Source organism: Triturus cristatus, chromosome 8 (assembly GCF_964204655.1).
Source record: "Triturus cristatus chromosome 8, aTriCri1.1, whole genome shotgun sequence".
NCBI lineage: Eukaryota > Metazoa > Chordata > Amphibia > Caudata > Salamandridae > Triturus > Triturus cristatus.
In genome coordinates, this window is record NC_140591.1 from 1,651,179,696 (window position 1) to 1,651,200,426 (window position 20,731).

The 20,731-nt window shown below is 44.6% G+C and overlaps 1 protein-coding gene across 1 annotated transcript in view; it reads left to right on the forward strand.

Annotated features, from left to right (window-relative positions):
- Window positions 1–4,256: 4,256 nt before the first annotated feature.
- The window catches only part of LOC146808492 (extracellular calcium-sensing receptor-like), a 176,628-nt gene continuing 160,153 nt past the window's right edge, over window positions 4,257–20,731 (forward strand). Inside the window, exon 1 of the mRNA XM_085623961.1 lies at window positions 4,257–4,339. Coding sequence (XP_085480087.1) covers window positions 4,257–4,339 — 83 coding nt within the window. The remainder of the gene's footprint in view (window positions 4,340–20,731) is intronic.

The following is a 20,731-nucleotide window of genomic DNA, read 5'->3' on the forward strand; positions in this document are numbered from 1 at the left end:
GCACATCAAGCAAAAATTCCCTGCAGCCAATCACCCTCAGTCAGCAGGTTTATTTGAGAAGTACAATGGTACTCTCAGGCAAAAATTGCCAAAAATTAAGGAAAGTACTGGGTTGCAGTGGCCAGATGCCTTACCTCTTGCCCTGTAGTCCACCAGAATGATGGCCCATTCTAGAACAGGATTATCACCCTATGAGGTGATTTTTGGCCATCCAGCAAGTGTGTGGGGTGTCCCTAGAACGAAGAAGTTTTCTGAGATAGATTATCCTTTATTGGTCTATTATTTGGATAAACTCATTAAAAGCTTGCGTTCTATTCACCAACCGATACATGAAGTTCTACCTTCAGCGCCTGAGGGGCACGGGCACACCATCCAGCCTGGCGATTATATTCCTGTGAAAAGCTTCCAGAGACGAGAAAGTTTGGATTCTAGATGGAAGGAACCCTATCTAGGCCTCATCACAATGAGGGCAGCTGTAAGGGTGGAAGGCCAGAAGCACTGGATCCTTGCTTCCCACTGCAAACGGGTGTCGATACCTCTTCCCTACGATGCCTGGGTGCGTGAAGGCATTGAAGACCACGAGAGGGAGAAAGCCCCAAGATTTCTTCCGTTCTCTGATGCCCAACTAGTTTGGATGCAGACAGAGGAAGAAAATGATTCTGTTCTGAATGCGACAGTTCCCAAAAAAATTAGGCATACTCAGGTATCCGCTTCATCTGATCTGCAGAAACCTGAGTCTCAGTCCCCAGCACCCTGAATTTCAGAGTCTTCTCCGAGATGAAACAGTGCCTGGGGTAGAAAGATACAATTTGCGTCCTTGATGGAAAAGTAGTGCACCAGAAGAGAATTGAGTGTAGTTAGGGATGGACTTCATTGGATAAGATTAGTGCCAATGCCCCTTGTTTCTGCATTTTCCTATTAGACTAGGGATTGGAAGATTCGGTGCACTGCCTGTGGCGCACGACAGGATAAGCTGGGGGTATTTTCCAAGGAGGGAGAGTGCCCTATCCTGAGAACATTGAACATTTGCTGATGGGCTGCAACAGTGTGGCTCCGCTGCTACGTGCTTAATAGCACCACCGAGGATTGGACAATAGAAGACTACCAGGTAGGCTTGGAACGGACCCTGAATTCTTTTTTGACATTTTTCTTTTTGTTTTTCGTGTCCTTTCCATCATTGGCTCCATTATATGACCTCTCTTTCTCTGGTGATTTGATTTGTAAAATTGTGGAAAACATGTATCTGTTTGGTCGTCCTCTTGCAGAAGATGAACAATTACTTGTCGCCCTGTGCCCGGGGCAGATTATTTTTGAATGGTTGCTCAGGAACAAAATATTTTGGGCTGTAGTTATATTGTTGTTCTTGTTGGTGGGAGGGGGGCTGTGCTGGACATCGGAGTGCTCTGGAGTTACCACATCATGTGTCTTATATCAAATTGTTTCCTCGATTCATAGCAATGTTTTGTTAGACACATTGAAAGTTCTTTGGGGATAACACAGCTTGTTATCCCACTGATTCTGTTACAAGTTTATGGACTGCTTATCCATTGTCATTGGTGAATTATACATATGTTTGTCCTCCCCAATCTGTAGAAGTAAAGGGTGAATTCGGCCTGGGATATCCTGGAGTTTGCTTTTACTAAAGAAAGCTGAGAGGAACAGGGTGCCCTGGATGCCTGCTCGAAATGTATTGTGGTGATCTGTACCTTGGTAAAAGAAATATCACCCAGACAGGTTAGCATTACCAAGCTTTGACTGTCACTCAAGAGGCAGGTATTTATCCTGCGTGTTGCCCTGTAATAAATAGTACGGATGCTTATTTGTATCTCAATTGTTCTGGGGAAGTAGTGTACAAAAATGTAATGCGCTTATGGAGAAAGGATGATCCTAGTATGATTGAATGAAAACTAGATACGCTCCATTAGATTATCAAGGTCTACTCTATGCTCATCCAGGTTTTAATTTTTTATCAGATGGTACATATTCTAATATGTACAACGGTACAGAGGACGTGGCATTGGGAATGGTGCTACCTCTTTGGGTACCTTGCAGGTGTGGTAGACCAAATATAAGATGGGTAAAAAGAACATTTACCAAGGAATTCTGTGAGGGAGTTACCGACTTGAAAGTTAATAATTATAGTAATGGTATCACCTTTGGATATATCCTTTCCTCTTTTATTACATTTGCTGGTACCGACATGGCCACGGGTGAATGAGCTAGAGAGTATTTCAGGTGTAAGTTGCTAATTTTATCTAATTCTACAGTGGCAGCTTTACGGGACATCACCACTCAGTTGGAAAGTATGCGGATATACTCCGAACAGACGAGATATTCAGTCGATTTTATTTTAGGCAAGAATGGTGGTGCATGCGCAATAATAGGAGAGCAGTGTGTGGTCGGTATCACGAATATGGAAAAGAATATTACACAACATATTTTAGACATTTTGGGAAATGTTAACGGGATGGAGAGCAGAAATTGGAGCTGGTCGTTGTTCGGGGGTTGGGGTTTGCTTCTAGAAAAGGTGATATATTTCATTGTTCTTTTAATTTGCTGCTGTGTTTTGATTCAGTGTCTTCCCTTATGTTGCTCATATTGTGCTATTTATCTCACTCCCAAAAGAATTTCGATTCATGATACAAATGCAACTGTAATGCTTCAAAAAGAGCTTGATACTATCAGGCAGTTGGACGATGGAGTTTTTGTTTCAACTACTTCCCTTGCAGGTTCTGTTCCTGATGTTACTTGCACTGCTAATGTTTAGTGTCATCTTTTTCTTTATGATGACTATGTCTATAAACATATTTTTACCGGACAAATTATTGTTTGTATAACTATATTTTTTAATTTACTCTGTTAGAATTGTAAAGAATATATCCGTATTTGTAATGCGTGAACTACTCACCCTTACGTGTCTCAAGGTGCGGCGAGCCATCGTGGAAATTAAGTGAGCTACTGCCCACATGGTGCCGAGCTGAGCTGCTGCCGGAGCTGGATATCGAACCGTGAACCCTGTGCTCCAAAGGCAGCTGTCCTGGCCGCTGCACCAGACCTCTCCACAATAAAGGTGTCCGTATTAGTATACAATGCTAAAAGGAGGGTCTGATAGAATTGAAACGTAACATTGTCATCATACTCGTATTTTACCCAATATTATGTTAGCATTTATATGGCTAATACATTATATTTGCATATTTTGTGTGGACGCAACCAGTAGATGCAGATGTTGTGTTAGTTAGGTTGACATCTGTGCCACCATTTTAGTTCTTGAAGATGCCATTTTGTATTATAATCGCAACTCTTAATTACTCATTTATGAGAAATGGTCCTTGGTAAGTTTAATTTCTCCAATGTTAAAACTTGCTCATTAACACGTGTCTTTCCTGTTACATAGAAGCCTTCTCCCACCTGTCTAGAAGGGAGGATAGGCCAGACGGCCTTGGATAGAAGATAGCTTGTACCAGGCTGCAGAATCGAAACTTATGTTCTGTGCCCCCAATTTATTACAACAGCTACCAGTTCGTTTCCATAATAGGTGGGTCTTTGTGGGCTCCGCAACCTACATAATGTAACTTTATCCTAGTTAGAGTCAGTCCCTCGTCAGCCATCATAGGAGGCTGGTTAGACTGGACTCCACTGCAGTGTACTTGGTGAATAAACTAGTTTGCTTGTATTCTCTACTGCGTCTTCGACTCTTTATTACTAGAAGGCAAGAGGAGGTCGAGAGTGACCCGGGTTATCCTAGTTGGGTCACTTCCTTCATTTGCCCATGGCTAGGTCTGAACTGGGGTGGCAAATTCAGCTAAAGAACGATGATGGATTCAACCCAGATCTGTGACTGGGGGTGAGTGTCTGAAAAGTTTCAGCACTGCATACATTATCTCCTTGTGATTCCTTTGTTCACCCTAAGTTGGAAGGGTATGCCCGGACGTGGGTTCCTTGCTCACTTTCGGAGATCGGAGACAGTGTCTCTTTGGAGTAGTGAGTACATATTGTTAGGTGTGGTGGTAAAAATATCTTGGATGTATTGTTCTCAGATTACTCCTAGCGTTATTATCGGTGGGACTCTGAGCTGTATTTTTAAGAAAAGCAGACGATATTAGTGGGGTGAAGTTTGTTTTATGATATTTGTAGTCAAACAGAGGTTGATGAGTGTGAGGTGGTGACAGACGACTGGGAGAATTATTGCACTAATTTTGTTGCACTAATATTGTTGCCCCGTTTTTTGTCTACCTTGCTCTCCCCTATACTCGATGGTGCACAAACATCCAGAGTGTGACGACAAGAGCACCATCCCCCAAAGTCCCGGGTTCAGAATAAAAACTCGTAAACTCTCGTAAGTACAATGGATTTGTAAAGAGAATGGCTCAGTGGAATCATAGATTTGCGTGGAGATGCTGGCAAATCTTTATTTTAAACTTATGTGCACTGTGAGTATACTTGTAGGTCTTTAATCTAGACTTTTTGCACTCATGCCACGGGCTGAGGGGTTCACGTGTGGGGTGATGTCCGCATGTACAGGGGATTAGGGTTATGTTGAATGAACGGGCTGCAATGAGGGATATAAATTACTTAAATAGATGCATGGGAAATTTAATAAGAGAAAAGGCTAATGAGAAAAACTACGAGTCTGGAAATCACGGAGGGTTTTCCCTCTTTTGTTTTTTCTTGTTGTAGAATTGTGTATCCTCTTGGAAATCTCCAGACAGAGTGACGTTGGGGCAAAACCCAAATATACAAAGTAAAAAGGTAAAGAATACCCGATTAGGGGTACAGACCAGTAAATAGGGACCAACACCCTGACGAATGCCAGAGTGACCCTGTTGGGCGCAAAAAGGCTGGCAGAACCATGTTGGTTTTTGCAGTGGGGATAGAAGGGTCGTTACCTTCCCTGAATACCCCATACCGTTGGTTTTAATCCTGCCAGAGGTTGACCAAAAAATAAAAATTGTGGGTTAACCTCGAGACAGTTTTACATTTATATCTGCACCTCTCTTGGTCCCTTCTTCCAGGAGAAGATTTGTTTTCCTTTTTATTTGAGTTACACTTTTGTGTTTCGTTTTGTCTTTCTTTATTACACTCTACCCTCACCACTATTCTTCATCTTCTTACTAAAAAATTGCGCTCCATCCAGGGTGTTGGTCTGCACCTGGATGTATGATGCGGCCCAATGATGAAGCATGACACTATCAAGTGTGTGAGGGCAGTATTAAGACATCTTTTGATTTTCCCACATTTAGCGTCTAGTAAAGTTATATGTGTTATATAGTGTTTCTCTGTCGTGTGAGATTATATTTCGGTAAGGGAGTCAGAGAAAGCTCAATCCCTTGTCTCTTCAATTTTGTGATATCCTTGCTCACTTTGCCTGGATTCAAGCTAGCTTGGCTGATGAGTGGTGTACCCTGAAACCGGTCCCAGGATTCTTGTTTCTGGTCCAGGGAAGACTTGACTTGGCAGTTCAGGCTGGACTGTTTCCATGAGGTAAGGGTCAAGACTGGTATGCAGATAGCTTGGTCTGAACTGGGGTGGCGAAGTGAGCTAAAGAACAATGATGGATTCATCTCAGATCTGTGACTGGGGGTGTGTGTCTGAAAAGTTTCTGCACTCTGTACATCATCTCCTTGTGTTTGCTTTGTATCTCCTAGCTACGGCGCATTCCTGCTCTTTTCTTTTTCCGTAGGGCAGCGCAGTAGGGACGCCGGCCATGCTGCCCTACTTTAAAACCTCAATAATGAGGCCCTGAGTGTCCTTATTAATTTGAATGTTATTAACATTGCTTGGGTTGGTAGCGTGCACCTGGTCCAACACAACTCCTTTCTTCTAACTTAGACTAGACAGATTGCGCATAAGTGACACTAATTCCACATGGCTAGCAAGCACAAAACTTGTTTCCTTTGGTGGGAAAGTAGATTCATTTTTTAAGCGTGTTTGTCACTTTATCTTTGTTATTCTGGTTATTTAGGAATATGGGGGCAGATCTATATCGGAGATGCTCCACTTTTACGCCGCCGTTGCGTCACTTTTGTGACGCAGCGGCGGTGTAAACCCTGCGCCACGTTGCGCCATATTTACATCGTGACGCATCTATGGAGATGCGTCACGATGTAAAGTCCTGCGCCACGTAAAACCTGCGTCAGGTTTCACGTGGGCGTGTCGACATAGGGGGGGGCGTTCCGTCGCAGGAACGCCCCTGAAAAGTGACTCAGTCAAATCTATAAGATTTGACTGAGTCACTTTCCCAACGCTGATGCGCCAAAACCCTGCGCCTGCTTGAAGCAGGCGTAAGGCTTGACGCACCATGTTAGGGATAGGGTTGGTTGGAACAGTGCTGGAGCTGCGTCGCGCTTGTGACACAACTTCAGCACTGCGCCAACCTTACGCCATTGGATGCGTCACGCATCTGTTTATTCCTGCGCCATGATGCGCCGCATTATAAATGCGGCGCACCATGTGTGGCGCAAGGGTAAACTTGCGTGACGCATCATTCCTGGCGCATCCTTGCTGATTTGCAGGGATGCGCCAGGCAACATAAATCTGCCCCATGGTTTCCAATTTCAGGTCAGCGATGCAGAGGTAGATCTAGCAGATTGATGTCAAGTCTTCCACTTTGGGATGAATGGTCTATAGATCTGTTTGTGCCTTTATCTGTATTTTTGATACACAAATCCAGATGGCACATTTTTGTGTCTAGAAAAACAGAGCTGAATAATGGTTGAACACATTTCTGCTCAGGTACAACCTTTGCATTCCTTCCTTCTAGAGACAGACCACGGTCAAGGCTACATTATTGTAGATTTTTTACAGAGTAGTGCCACCCTTCCATAACCTCCATGCTTTAATATTCTATTTACTGGCAGTGATATACTCTTCTCTTTGAACCCAGCGTTTGAGTTCAGGAGAAGCCACATCTGTTTTTTGCTTCTCAGCTGATACTGCTTGCAAGTGACAGTGCAATACTACAGCCATCCATGCATTTACTTCTACATCCGTACACTCATCCATTTACATTTCCACCCCATACACCCCTTCGTCCACTCAGCACCCTACACTACCTTTTCATTCAATCAATGCATCCATCTATCCACTCATTCACTATTCACTATCTATCATTTGTTTATCCAAGCATTCATTAATAACTCTTTTGCTTCCACACCAGTCCCCACTCGCTGGAAGCATGCCTCAGTTGTGCTGCTCCTGAAGAAGACTTCTCTGGCTCCTTCTATACCTGAGAACTTCAGGCCCATTTCATTGCTTCCTTTTTCCACAAAAGTTACAGAAAAAATTGTTAACCAGCAACTCTCAATGTTCTTTGAGACTTGGGTGCCGATTACGATCCGTTAAAAACCGCGTACGAACCGTCGGTCGGAGCGAATTCCCCGTCCGACTCGTACCCGGTTGTAAAACTTTACAAACATGGAATTACGATTCGCACGGAAACACCATTTCCGTACGAATCGTAAAAAACACCGACCGACGAAAATATACATACGAATGTGATCCGGGAATGCTGCGACGTGACGTCGGGACGCTTTCAGGCAGCGTTTCACGAACCAGGAATTACGATTCGAACCGACAGCAGTCCGGACGGCAATATTTTCACGGCACCCAAAAAGTGCCGCAAAAGCGAAGTACGGCACGAATCGACCAGAGTAGGTGGCCCGGTACGCGCCGACCCCCCCCCCAGCCCCCGTAGGTACGGGCCGACCCCCCCCCAGCCCCCGTAGGTACGCGCCGACCCCCCCCAGCCCCCGTAGGTACGCGCCGACCCCCCCCCAGCCCCCGTAGGTACGCGCCGACCCCCCCGTGTGTACACCCGTGTACGGTGCGTACCCCCCGTGTACGTTCGAGTCGTACCCCCACCCGTGTACGCTCGAGTCTGACCCCCCCGTGTACGCTCGAGTCGAACCCCCCCGTGTACGCTCGAGTCTGACCCCCCCGTGTACGCTCGAGTCGGACCCCCCCGTGTACGCTCGAGTCGGACCCCCCCGTGTACGCTCGAGTCTGACCCCCCCGTGTACGCTCGAGTCGGACCCCCCCGTGTACGCTCGAGTCTGACCCGTAGCGCTGGGGGTACGCACCGTACATACACGGGTGGGGGTACGACTCGAGCGTACACGGGGGGGTTCGACTCGAGCGTACATGGGGGGGTCAGACTCGAGCGTACACGGGGGGGTCAGACTCGAGCGTACACGGGGGGTACGCACCGTACACGGGTGTACACACAGGGGGGGTCGGCGCGTACCTACGGGGGCTGGGGGGGGTCGGCCCGTACCTACGGGGGCTGGGGGGGGGGTCGGCGCGTACCTACGGGGGCTGGGGGGGGTCGGCGCGTACCTACGGGGGCTGGGGGGGGTCGGCCCGTACCTACGGGGTCTGGGGGGGGGGTCGGCGCGTACCTACGGGGGCTGGGGGGGGTACGGCACGTACCGGGCACCTGTTTGGACGTCTCCATGGTTGTTATGGAAGTTCGGTGCGGACGGTCTTTTCACCATACGGTTGTACATTCGGACGCCCGGGATGGATCGTGATTCCCCGGTCGGAGTTCACCTTTCACGTTTGTACGGTGAATCGTACGAGGACGTGTCGGACACATTTTCCGACCCGAGGACGTGTGGGGAAATATTCCCAGTGCGGTTCGTATGGACTTTTTACCATGCGAATCGTGATTGCCAGTTCGTACGGCACTTGTACGATTCGTACGGTAAAAAGACCCGATACGAGTCGTACGGGGACATTTTTTACCGGATCGTGATCGGCACCTAAGGGTCTACTGCGTAGAGCACAGCCTGGCTTTCGCCCTCGATAGAACATAGCATCGGTTCTGTTGCTGGCCTCTGAGTCTATGCACCAGATTCTGGACAGAGGTGACACAGCAGTATTATTGCTGCTGGACCAAAAATGTCCCTTTGACACCATGTCCCGCAACATTCTATTAGAGCAGTTATGGAGCTACAGTGTCAGTAACAAGGCCCAAGTGGCTTGTGCCCTTTCTGCAGGGCCGCACTTTTCAGGTCCTGCTGAAACCTTTTCAATCGGAGGTCTTGCCACTGCAGCAGTGAGTGACACATGGCTCATCCTTGAGCCTTACTTCATTCAATATCTATATTCACCCTCTGGTGGATATCATCAAGCAGCCTGGGTTTGTCATCATATCGTATGCCAGTGATACTTAGATCACTGTCGCCTTGTCGCAGAACTCAGAGGTGGTTGCGGCCTCTCTGAGGATTTGCCTGTCTGAGGCGGCCCTCTGGATGGACCTGCCTCAAATTAAATGCAGGCAAGATTGAGGTCCTCATCCAGGGAGGGCAGATCTCTATTTGGACCCCGACTAGTGGCCACCATCACTTGGTCTCCTCCCGGCGCCAAAGCCCAAGGTCAAGAACCTAGGCATCCTGTTTCACACGGGCTTCAGGTTTGATAGCCTTATCACTGCCTTAGCATGCAGGTGCTTTGGGTTGCTAAAACCCCTCAAAAACATAATCGAGCTTCTGTCTGAAGCTGCTAGGAAAACAGTAGTCCAGGCTTTAGTCATCTCACGGCTAGAATAGTGCAGCATCCTATATCTGGGAGTCTCTCAGTTTCGGCTGAAGAGGCTCCCACGCATATAGAACACTGCGGCTCTGCTACTGCTGAACCTTCCCAGATGGGATTCGATGGGCTCTGCAGAAATTGCACTGGCTTCTGCTAAAGAAGTGTCTGTCCTTCAAGGCTTTCAACTATTATTACAGGGCCTTTAACAAATCTGATGCCAGCTATCTTCTCAGTTTCATCAAACCCTACTTCCCTCTGGGTGCTTGAGGTCTTCAGGGGCTCTGTTGGTTGAAGTCCCACAGTTAAGAAAGCCCGTATTGGGGGCTGTTTGTTTAGTTTTCGGCTCCCTAGCTATGGAACTTCCTTCGGTTGGTTGAAATCCCCGCACCTGGACCGTACTCTCCGAACCCGGACCGTACTCTCTGGTTAGGGCCGTACTCTCCGGCTCGAGCCATAATCTTCGGCTCAGGTAGGATAAAGTGTAATCAATGGGCTGGAATGCTATTTTTACAAAAAGGAACATTAGGAATGTTTGATAGATGATAGAGGAGGTCATGAAAAACAGTTTGGGCAGGGAAAAGGGTATGGCCAGACACTACATCATCACCCAGAAAAGTTTGCTCCTTTGTATTATGGTACCATTTGCTCTCCCCTCATTGTTGACTGCAGTGTCAACACTATAGTCAACACTAAGGGCACTACCCTAGAGTTGGCTGTAGTGTTGCTAACACAATCAACACTGAGGGGAGCGCAAACTGTGCACTAACTGTACCATGATGCAAAGAAGAAAACGCTTCTGGGTTATAATGTATATCTGATGTGATCGAACCATTAGACAAAAGCAAGTGTAATAGGATCATCCTAGCCGGGGATTTTAATGCAAAGATTCCCAATTCTGAATTAAATAAAGGAAATATCCAAACTGACCGTGCGGTAAAACGGGGCATAGAATTGGATTGCTCTATTCGTGAGCATGTTTTAACGAACGTGATGGACGTAAACCATATCTTTACAATTAATCACGTTCCAACATTCAGAGGTAGAGACCACTCCTCAATTATTGATTATATTTTTATGTCACCTGAGTTAATTGATCGCCTTATAATGGCTAAGGTTTTAGAATCCGCTTTTGGGGACCATAATGCATTAGTGGCGAAAATTAGCTTGGGTCCCTCCCCAGTATTCGCACGTATATTAGGTGCAAGAGATATTACCCCCGTCACAAATAATCTGAGGTTGAGATGGAGGGGGGTCGACAGTGGAAGGATAGTCGAGCTTGTTGTAAACAAGCATCATCATCTGATTGACTCATGTATACTCTCAGATGGGAATAATTTTAGGGTAACCAAAGATTTTACCAGTCTATGTACAGTTATGAAGTCACTCCTAACCGCCCCTAATCAAAGGATAGATAGGGATCCCAGGTGGTTCGATAGAAACTGCTCAGTTGCTAACAGGGCCTTACATAAGGCATTGAGCGCAAAACCGAGGTGCCGATTGGAGGTCAGGGAGGCAAGAAAGAAGTATAAATCCACAATAGAGGAACGCAAGGCAGCGATTCTGATAGAGCACTGGGAGGAGCTATCTGATTCCGCAGCAGGGAAGAATGGAATTACTTTCTGGCCTGTAGTGAAAAAGATGCGTAATATGGGAAATCAACTATCAACAATTAGCTGCATCATCCCGAGTGATCGGTGGGAAGATCATTTCTCCAAAGTATACGCCACACCCCCAAATGTTAATGATGAATATACACCAGGCCAACTGTGTCCTATACAGATTAGCTTAGGCGAGGTGACTGTGGCTATTAAACAGAGCGTTGGTAATAAGGCCCCTGGGCCAGACGGTTTTCCAATAGATATAATTAAATGGAAACTTGAATTTTGGGCACCTATTTTAATGAATGTTTTTAATAGCCTACCCCTAGCACCTATGCCCGAAACATGGTCTACAAGCATAATAGTGCCTATATATAAGAAGGGGGAGAGAACAGACCCAGTGAATTATAGACCTATTTCACTCCTAGACAACACTTTGAAAATTCTGGGAGGAGTCTTATATAATAGAGTAAATACTTGGGCAGAGGAATCGGGTGTTTTGGACCCGTGTCAAATGGGCTACCGAAGTAGGGTTGGGACGACAGAGCAGTGCCTGAATTTAAATTTAGTAATTGGCAAATATAACGTCGCCAGGTCGTCACCAATTTACCTAGCCTTTATGGACTTATCGTCCGCATTTGACTTTGTAAATAGGTCTAAACTGTGGTCCATTCTTCTAAATTATGGCTTAGATGCGCCTCTTGTACACTTCTTGGCCTATCTGCATACCGATACAAAAGCCCAAGTAAAGATCGGGATGGCGGGGGAAATTTCAGGGGCCATAAGAGTGGAAAGAGGAGTCAGGCAGGGGTGCGTTCTAGCACCCCTGTTGATTATTATTTATATTAATGGGCTAAATAACTCCCTAAAATTGGCAACTACGGATGTCCCGAAAATAAGGGGGGGGTTGTTACCGACATTGCTTTACGCAGATGATGCGGTCCTTATGGGTCTCACACCAAACGCCCTACGCACCTTGGTTAAAAGTTTTGCACAGTATATGGATAAATTAGACCTCAAAGTAAATTTTAAAAAATCTTTTATTATGCCGTGTGGGCCAGGGAAAAGACAGCTTAGTGCTATTTCGGTGGGAACTGATAAGTTATATTCCACAAATACTTTTCCCTATTTAGGAATGGTTTTTGCTGCGAACGGCTCGTGGAGTGGACATTTGGCCCACACCACGAGAAAGTTCTCAAAAGCCATTAATTCTATCTTAAGTCTCCCACGGCCTAAGAAAATAGGTGCAACTAAAGCAATTAAAAAATTTTTTAAACTGCAGTGTGTACCGGTAGCAACATATGGGGCTGAGATATGGGGTCTGGGAAAGACATTTAGTATTCAAACCGAGGAAAATCGTTTCTGCAGGAAATTCCTTGGAGCCCCTATTTCTACCTCAGAGTATATTTGTCATTGTGAACTAAATTTGCACTACATATCAGATTTTATAGCAACAAGATCAGCCTTGTTTTGGCTGGCCATCTGGAGGAATACAGCGGCCTCTCTAACCCATGAAATTATAAGAGATTGTCTCAATTGTGAGAAAGGGATGACAATCCCGTGGCTTGCTGGAGTTTTTAAGAAACTAAGCAGCGTGGGTAGAGGCCATCTATTTACCGATCCTACTAAGATTGAGCCCACAGACAAAAATGAAACTAAGTTTGCACTGTACGCACTTTATAGTAAAGAAAGATTGGAAGTGGAATTAACAAAAACAACTGTCCAGGCCTATGTGAGTAAAAACCTGTATAGACAACCAATTCCTTTGTATCTCACCTTACCAATGACAAATTGGGAAAGATCATTGCTGTCTAAACTAAGGGCAGGTACTGTCAGGTTTCTATTATGCTTTCCATTAGGTTACTTTTCATCGAAATCTGAACATATGTTATGCCCATGTGATGGAGTGAGTTTACAAAATGATCTACACTTTTTCTTTACTTGTACATTTTATCTAAAATATATTAAATGGTTTTTACTTCCATACTTTAAGAAACAAAGACCACTTTCCCTGGAGCAGTCTTATTTGATGTTGCTTACCCTGCACACTGACGAACTGATTTTTCGTGTTAGCACTTTTTTGAGAGTTACGTACGCAAAACAATGGAAAACCCCTGAAACAATCTTTGTTGCTAAATAATATGTGATTTTGTAATGTGTGTTGTTTTTAATATGAACTCAGAATTATAATTAATTATTGGGATTGTATATATGTGATTGCTTTTATGGATTTGATAAAATTCGAATAAAGACTATGAAATCAAATCGATAATGTAGTGTCCGGCCACACCCTTTATCCAGCACAAACTTATTTTCATGTCTTCCTCTACCATTTATTACATGTTCCTAATGTTTCCTTTTGTAAAAATTGCATTCTTGCCCATTGATTACAATTAATCCTACCTGAGCCGGAAATTGCGGCTCGAGCTGGAGAGTACGGCCCTAGCGGGAGAGTATGGCCCGGGTGCGGAGAGTACTGTCCAGGTGAGGAAATACCAGCCTGAGTGCAGACGTAAAGATATGACTCGTAAATGACCTCTGTGAATACCAAAAGCCGTAAGTGACTTCTGTGAATACCAAAAGTTGTAAAGTTTGACTTTTGTCTCTGGTTACCTTTGTGATCGGCCCCGGGAATTTTATTCCGGAATAATCTCAAAAAGGGGTTGTTTAGATAGTTCCCTGGTTGCCTTCAGGCTTTCTGTGTCTCTTTTCGGTAGCTAGACATTTCCAGCGCTGGGACACTTCTTCTGAAGTGACCATGCGCTTTATAAATTGTTTAATTATTATTATTATTCTTATTAAGCACTCACTCGTCGTTTGTCTGCACTCGCCATAGAGGTGTCAAACTTACTGGTCTTGCCAAAGCTTGTTTATATGTTAATATCACAAAGACATATGTCCTTCAATGAAGTGTATATTTTCGTTCTTTCAAAGAATACATCTCACAGTAAAATATAATTGATAAGGCTGAAGAAACTAGAAAGAAGTGATAGCATGGGGAAAAGAAAGGCAATTGTGGTACTCTTGACACCAGGTAATATTATCATTATGTAAGCTGAATATAGATATGAATATTATTTAGCAAATTGAGAAAAATATAGAGGAAGGATATGCTCTATAATCTTCACCTTATAGAAAATAATGTACATTGGTATTATCTAAATGATGGTTATTATCCAACGCCTGGAGGCGTGCGTTCCTATTCACTGCTTTCCACCCGCTCATCCCCAGGGGCTCTCTGGCTCTATAAAACACTGAAATTACTTCACCAGAGTAGAAAAATTAAGAAAAAGGAATGATTGCCCACTCAATACACCACACGACCTACAACAGATGATGCCTGCTCTACTCTAAACAAGGTGTGGAAAAGATGGCGTTGTGACATGCAGCTAAGAGACTGAATTTTAAGTGACTGCCCCTTTAATCCATCAGTAGATTTGCAGAACGTTTCTTGTCACTCATGAGGGTATCCAGGTTCCTTACTCCCAGTTTCATGCTTCTGTTCCTCGTTCGGGTCCGAGAGGCAAGGTGTATGGTCGATGCTGAAAAGGGTGAATTCTACATCTGTGTTATGTCTGGCCGGTCTCAGTGGTGAATTAGGAATCCACTTGGTCATCTATGGCTCTGTGGATATGCCCAGCTTTTCTCCTGACCTCTATTATTAGAGGAGGGTGGGGCTTGCAGTCGGGGTGCAGAGTCCAAGGCTGGACACTTGACTCCTACTCCTCGGACGGAGACATTCTGATTGGGGGAGTCTGTGTGGTGCACTCAGGATTCGCTTTCCCTCACCGGACTCTCGAAGACGAGCCAAAGCAGATCACATGTGAAGGGTAGGTGTGCTACTTGTTACTTTAGATAAAAGGCCACTGTCAGTTATCTGCCAAGGTAGGACAAACTGTGTCAATAATTAAAGAACACTCAACAATGGGATACAAGAGCTTATTACAGGACTCACATGTTACTGTTATCGTTTGCTGATATTTATAAACAACAACATCCGACAATGCTGACTCATGACGTCTGACTCCCATGGCTAATTGACCGTAGTTTGTTCTTTTCCTTCTCCTTTTTTATTAACCTAGTTTTCATCTCTCTCTGCTCTTGAGTTTGTGACACTCTTTATTAGCATTGGTGTCTGTGTCCACCGTTCACAGTTTCCATGTTTGTATCTCCTTGTCCAACTGCCTACTAGGTTTGCATCATAGAAAGACCCATACATACATATATACGTGCATACATACATACCACATACCTACATACCTACATTGATACACACATGCATACATACTACATTAATACATGCTTGCACACATACATACATGGTGGTTCCAGGGTGAGGTCGCCATCTTAGGTGAAGGCAGGTCGGCGCTCTAGGCGTCACACTTCCTGCCTACTTAACCAGATGTCAGCGCGAGCGCGCAGCGGACGCGCGCTGCGGGCGCGCCGCTGGGGCGCCAAAGGCGCACCTAAGGCAAGCCCGTCAGGCGCCCGTCCGCGCATGACCCGCGCACAGCATCAGACTTATTCTGCCTCGATGCTGCACAGTCTAAATAACACGAAGAGCAACTCCCGGTGTAGATGCATCTTTCCGGATCTCATATTTGCCAGCGACACAATAATTTGCTCAAACTGTGGAACTAATATACCCATACACTACTTATAACCGACTAATACTACCCAGACACTGATTAAAGCAAAAACAGGGCATGGAAAAAAGAACTCTCATAAATGTCTGCTAATAAACGCGAGGTTTCTTGTTAAACACAGCACTGAATGCACGCAATTAATTGAAAATGAAGAGATTAAGATCGCGTTTATAACGGAGTCATGGACCGACGAGGCCTCAGGTCCTGATATAGTGAAAGCCGGATGTATGACGTTACAACGCACACTTTTACAACGCATGCACTTACAACGCATTTTTTACAACGCATAATCCATTACAACGCATGACATTACAACGCATGACACTACAACGCATTTTTAAAAAATACCTTTACAACGCACTACCATTACAACGCATACTACCTTTACAACGCATACCATTACAACGCATAATATTAAATTACATTTAAGGTAAGTATTAGATAGTATAGGGGTAAAAATTACTATTCTAACTCCAGGGGGTGCAACAGTAGGGTAAGTGTTGGATAGTATAGGGGTAAAAATTACTATTCTAACTCCAGGGGGTGCAACAGTAGGGTAAGTGTTGGATAGTATAGGGGTAAAAATTACTATTCTAACTCCAGGGGGTGCAACAGTAGGGTAAGTGTTGGATAGTATAGGGGTAAAAATTACTATTCTAACTCCAGGGGGTGCATCAGTAGGGTAAGTGTTGGATAGTATAGGGGTAAAAATTACTATTCTAACTCCAGGGGGTGCATCAGTAGGGTAAGTGTTGGATAGTATAGGGGTAAAAATTACTATTCTAACTCCAGGGGGTGCATCAGTAGGGTAAGTGTTGGATAGTATAGGGGTAAAAATTACTATTCTAACTCCAGGGGGTGCATCAGTAGGGTAAGTGTTGCATAGTATAGGGGTAAAAATTACTATTCTAACTCCAGGGGGTGCATCAGTAGGGTAAGTGTTGGATAGTATAGGGGTAAAAATTACTATTCTAACTCCAGGGGGTGCATCAGTAGGGTAAGTGTTGGATAGTATAGGGGTAAAAATTACTATTCTAACTCCAGGGGGTGCATCAGTAGGGTAAGTGTTGGATAGTATAGTGTAATATTATGCGTTGTAATGGTATGCGTTGTAATGGTAGTATGCGTTGTAATGGAATGCGTTGTAAAGGTAGTTTTTAAAAATGCGTTGTAGTGTCATGCGTTGTAATGTCATGCGTTGTAATGGATTATGCGTTGTAAAAAATGCGTTGTAATGGTAGTGCGTTGTAAAAGTTGCGTTGTAAAGGTTGTTCCCCGTGAAAGCCACACCCCCAGGCTTCATCTGTCATACCCTTAATAGACAAAATAAGAAGGGTGGTGGATTAGCTATAATCTAACACAAATCCTTAACTGCAACCTTTAATAGTTCATCCAACTCTGAGTGCGAATCTTTAGACTTTTGCTTCTTGCTTTCGCACCAAAATAACTTCAAGGGTACCTTGGTGTATAGACCACCTGGCCCCAAATCCAGGTTTATAGCGCATGCCAGTAGTTGGGTGGAAAATGAACTAGGTGCAATCTCCTTCTCGATACTAGGGGACTTCACTTCCACCTAGAAGCTGAGGAAGACCCTGATACTAGGAATTTAATAGACCTCATGAATATGATAGACCTAAAACAAATTGTCCTCGGAGCTACACATAAGGCAGGCCATACCTTAGACGGCATATTCACTAATAATACACAAGTTACCTTCACTGACACACTCTCAGTGATCTGGTCAGATCACAAGACAATGAAATTTACAATATCTTCCTCCACGCAAGATACTAATAAAATAATGATTAAACAAACTATGTATCGATCGTGGAAAAAAGTGAAGGCTGACAAACTTAACATTCGTTTGGCAGATACCCTCCCTAATTTTTCTCCTGATCTGGATGAAGCAGTACTGAACTACTGTAATTGGTTGGAAGGAGCATGCAACGAATTGGCCCCTAAAAAAATTCGTCGTAATTTCAGAGTTCGACCATCCTCTCCATGGTACTCACAAGAGCTCAGAGATAAAAAAAACTCCGTTGTAAATACCTGGAAAGATCCTGGCGAAGAAAGTATGATGTACAGGATAAAAAATTATATAAAGACTCTCTGAACCAATATAAACAAATGCTCTATAATACTAAACAAGAGTTTTATGCCACTAAAATCAACAAGGCAAAAAACTCTATTAAAGAACTATTTAAGACTGTCACAGTCCTGGCTCTTCCGGCCCCGCCCCCCATAGAAACTAGTCAAGTACTTTGTGATAAAATAGCTAATTCCTTCTTTGATAAGGTTGAAGCCATCTTCTCTACATTTGCACATTCCTCAAATGTGATATCTGTATCAGGGTTGGCAGATACAAATGGCCTAAGTAATCATAATACTCAGCTTCACACCTTTAAGCCTGTTTCAGTTACCAAGGTCTTAAAACTGTTAGAGGAAACCAGATCAGGTTCACCTAATGACCCCTGCCCCCTTTCAGTACTGAAATTAGCCCCGGAACCAGTGTCAGCTATTTTAACTACCATCATTAATACAATGTTTGCACAAGGCTACTTCCCCAAAGCATTGAAACTGGCATCTATCCTTCCACTTCTGAAAAAACCACATTTGGATCCTAACGAATCAAATAATTTCAGACCCATATCTAGGCTCCCCTTACCTGCAAAAATCGGGGAGAAAATAATGAACACACAACTCAATAGATTCTTGGAGGAAGGCCAGGTGTTAGATCCCACAGAGTACGGCTTTTGAGGGGGACATAGCACTGAATCAGCACTTCTTAAATCAACTGAGGAGATTAGAGCTATACTGGACCAAGGAGGAAAGGCAGCAATGATAATGCTAGACTTATCTGCTGCCCTCGATACGGTCCATCATGGTCTACTGATGGACCGGCTCTATGAGATTGGAGTCAAGGGAAAAGCCTGGAAACTTATCAAGTCCTTCCTAGCGGACAGAGTACAAACAGTTACTCTTAGAGACTTTACTGCTAAATCTTTCTCCCTTCCCTGCGGCGTTCCTCAGGGATCATCTATCAGTCCGACACTTTTTAATGTATATGTAAAAAACTTGGCCTCCCGGGTAGAATCCTTTGGGTTCAACCTTACCTCATATGCGGACGACACTCAGATCGTGGTCTCTCTACTCCCCGGAGGACTTTCGAATACAGCATCCGCATTTAAGGAGTGTATGACAACAGTAGGCAGCTGGATGGCCCAGAACTGCCTCAAGTTGAACACCACTAAAACGGAGGTGGTGATTTTTGGAAAAGATCCACATTTCTGGACACCAGCATGGTGGCCAGATTTTATGGGACCTTTACCACTACCTAGCAGAAAAGTAAAAAATCTGGGAATCATTATTGATGATAAACTCTCCCTCAAAGACCAAGTCAATGCGGTAGTTTCCGCTACTTCGCATACTTTGCGGTCCTGTAAAAAGATCCTGCCACTGTTACCCAAAGAATCCCAAAGGATAGTCATATCAGCCCTGGCACTATCAAGACTAGACTATTGTAACAGCTTCTACCTAAACATTCAGGAGGGACTGCTGAGAAGACTGCAACTACTGCAGAATGCAGCGGCCAGACTGATCTCTGGGATTCCCAAATATGCTTCTATTTCGGCGTAGATCAAAAGGTTACACTGGCTGCCTGTAAATAAATGGGTTTTGTTTAAAGCTATGTGTATTACACATAGAGCCCTATACAGACCTGGACCCTCCCATCTGATAAGGCATATTTAATGGTATTCACCCGGTAGAAGGCTGCGGTCTTCAGAGGCAAAACTAGCTTCAATCCCAAGGGCAAATAAAGCGTATTGGGGTGGACGGAGCTTCTTAGTGAGAGCAACTAAAGCATGGAATACTCTTCCATTCCATCTCAGAAACACTACAAATCATCTGGAATTTAGGAAGGCCCTTAAAACATGGCTATTCAGACGTTAATGCCTTTCACATACCCGGTTTCGGTTTAAGGATGGACTCCTCTTCTATAGCGCCAGGACACCTTCGGGTATTAGTCGCGCTTTACAAAAGTTAATAACATAACATAACATACATACCGACATACATGCATACCCACATACATACCTACACACATACATACATACATACCCACATCCATACATACATACAGGGCTCAATAGCAGTTCTGCTTTCCTTCCTAGTCCCCAGGATCACCACCTCCTAAGCACATCTCTCCTCCTCGCCCCTGGCCCCCAGCATTACTCCCTTCTAAGCACATCTCCTCTCCTCTCCTCTGGCCTCCAGCATTACTCCCTTCTAAGCTCATCTCTCCTCCTTGCCCCTGGCCCACAGCATTACTCCCTTCTAAGCACATCTCTCCTTCCTCACCCTGAGCATAACCTCCTTCTAAGCTCATCTCTCCTCCTCACCCCTGGCTCCCAACATTACTCCCTCCTGAGCGCCTCTCGTTGAACCTTAAATCCCTATTTTGATGCAGCCACAAGGTCCTGCTGGGGACAGTCACACCTCGAGTGGAGAGCAGTGAAGCGTGTGCAGCTCAAATCTACTCAGTCTGTTTCCTTTACAATAATCAGCTGTTCAATGACCCACCCCTACTATTATATGTATATTTAATATCACCCGCCCCACGCCCTCACCCACGGTGTGAAGAGTTGTTCAAGGGTTTGTGGGAGGGTTTCTGTTTCCAGGACTAGATGCATTTCTGGTGTCCCTCACACTCAAGTGAACTAAAACAAAGGAACTGACCAGAAGCATGACTCAGTCATCTGCGGTCTAGAGATCCAAAGACCCACATGGGCTATCCTCAATACATAGGTATAATATCCTGATATTCATGATATACTGTGTTTATCATTTTACAGGCTCTTGGTGTCCTTCAAGTATCTTTAGTATAGTGCAAAAATGTTTGAGCCGCTACCAGCCGACATGTGTTTCGCCCTCTGCGGTGCACAAATCTGGTGG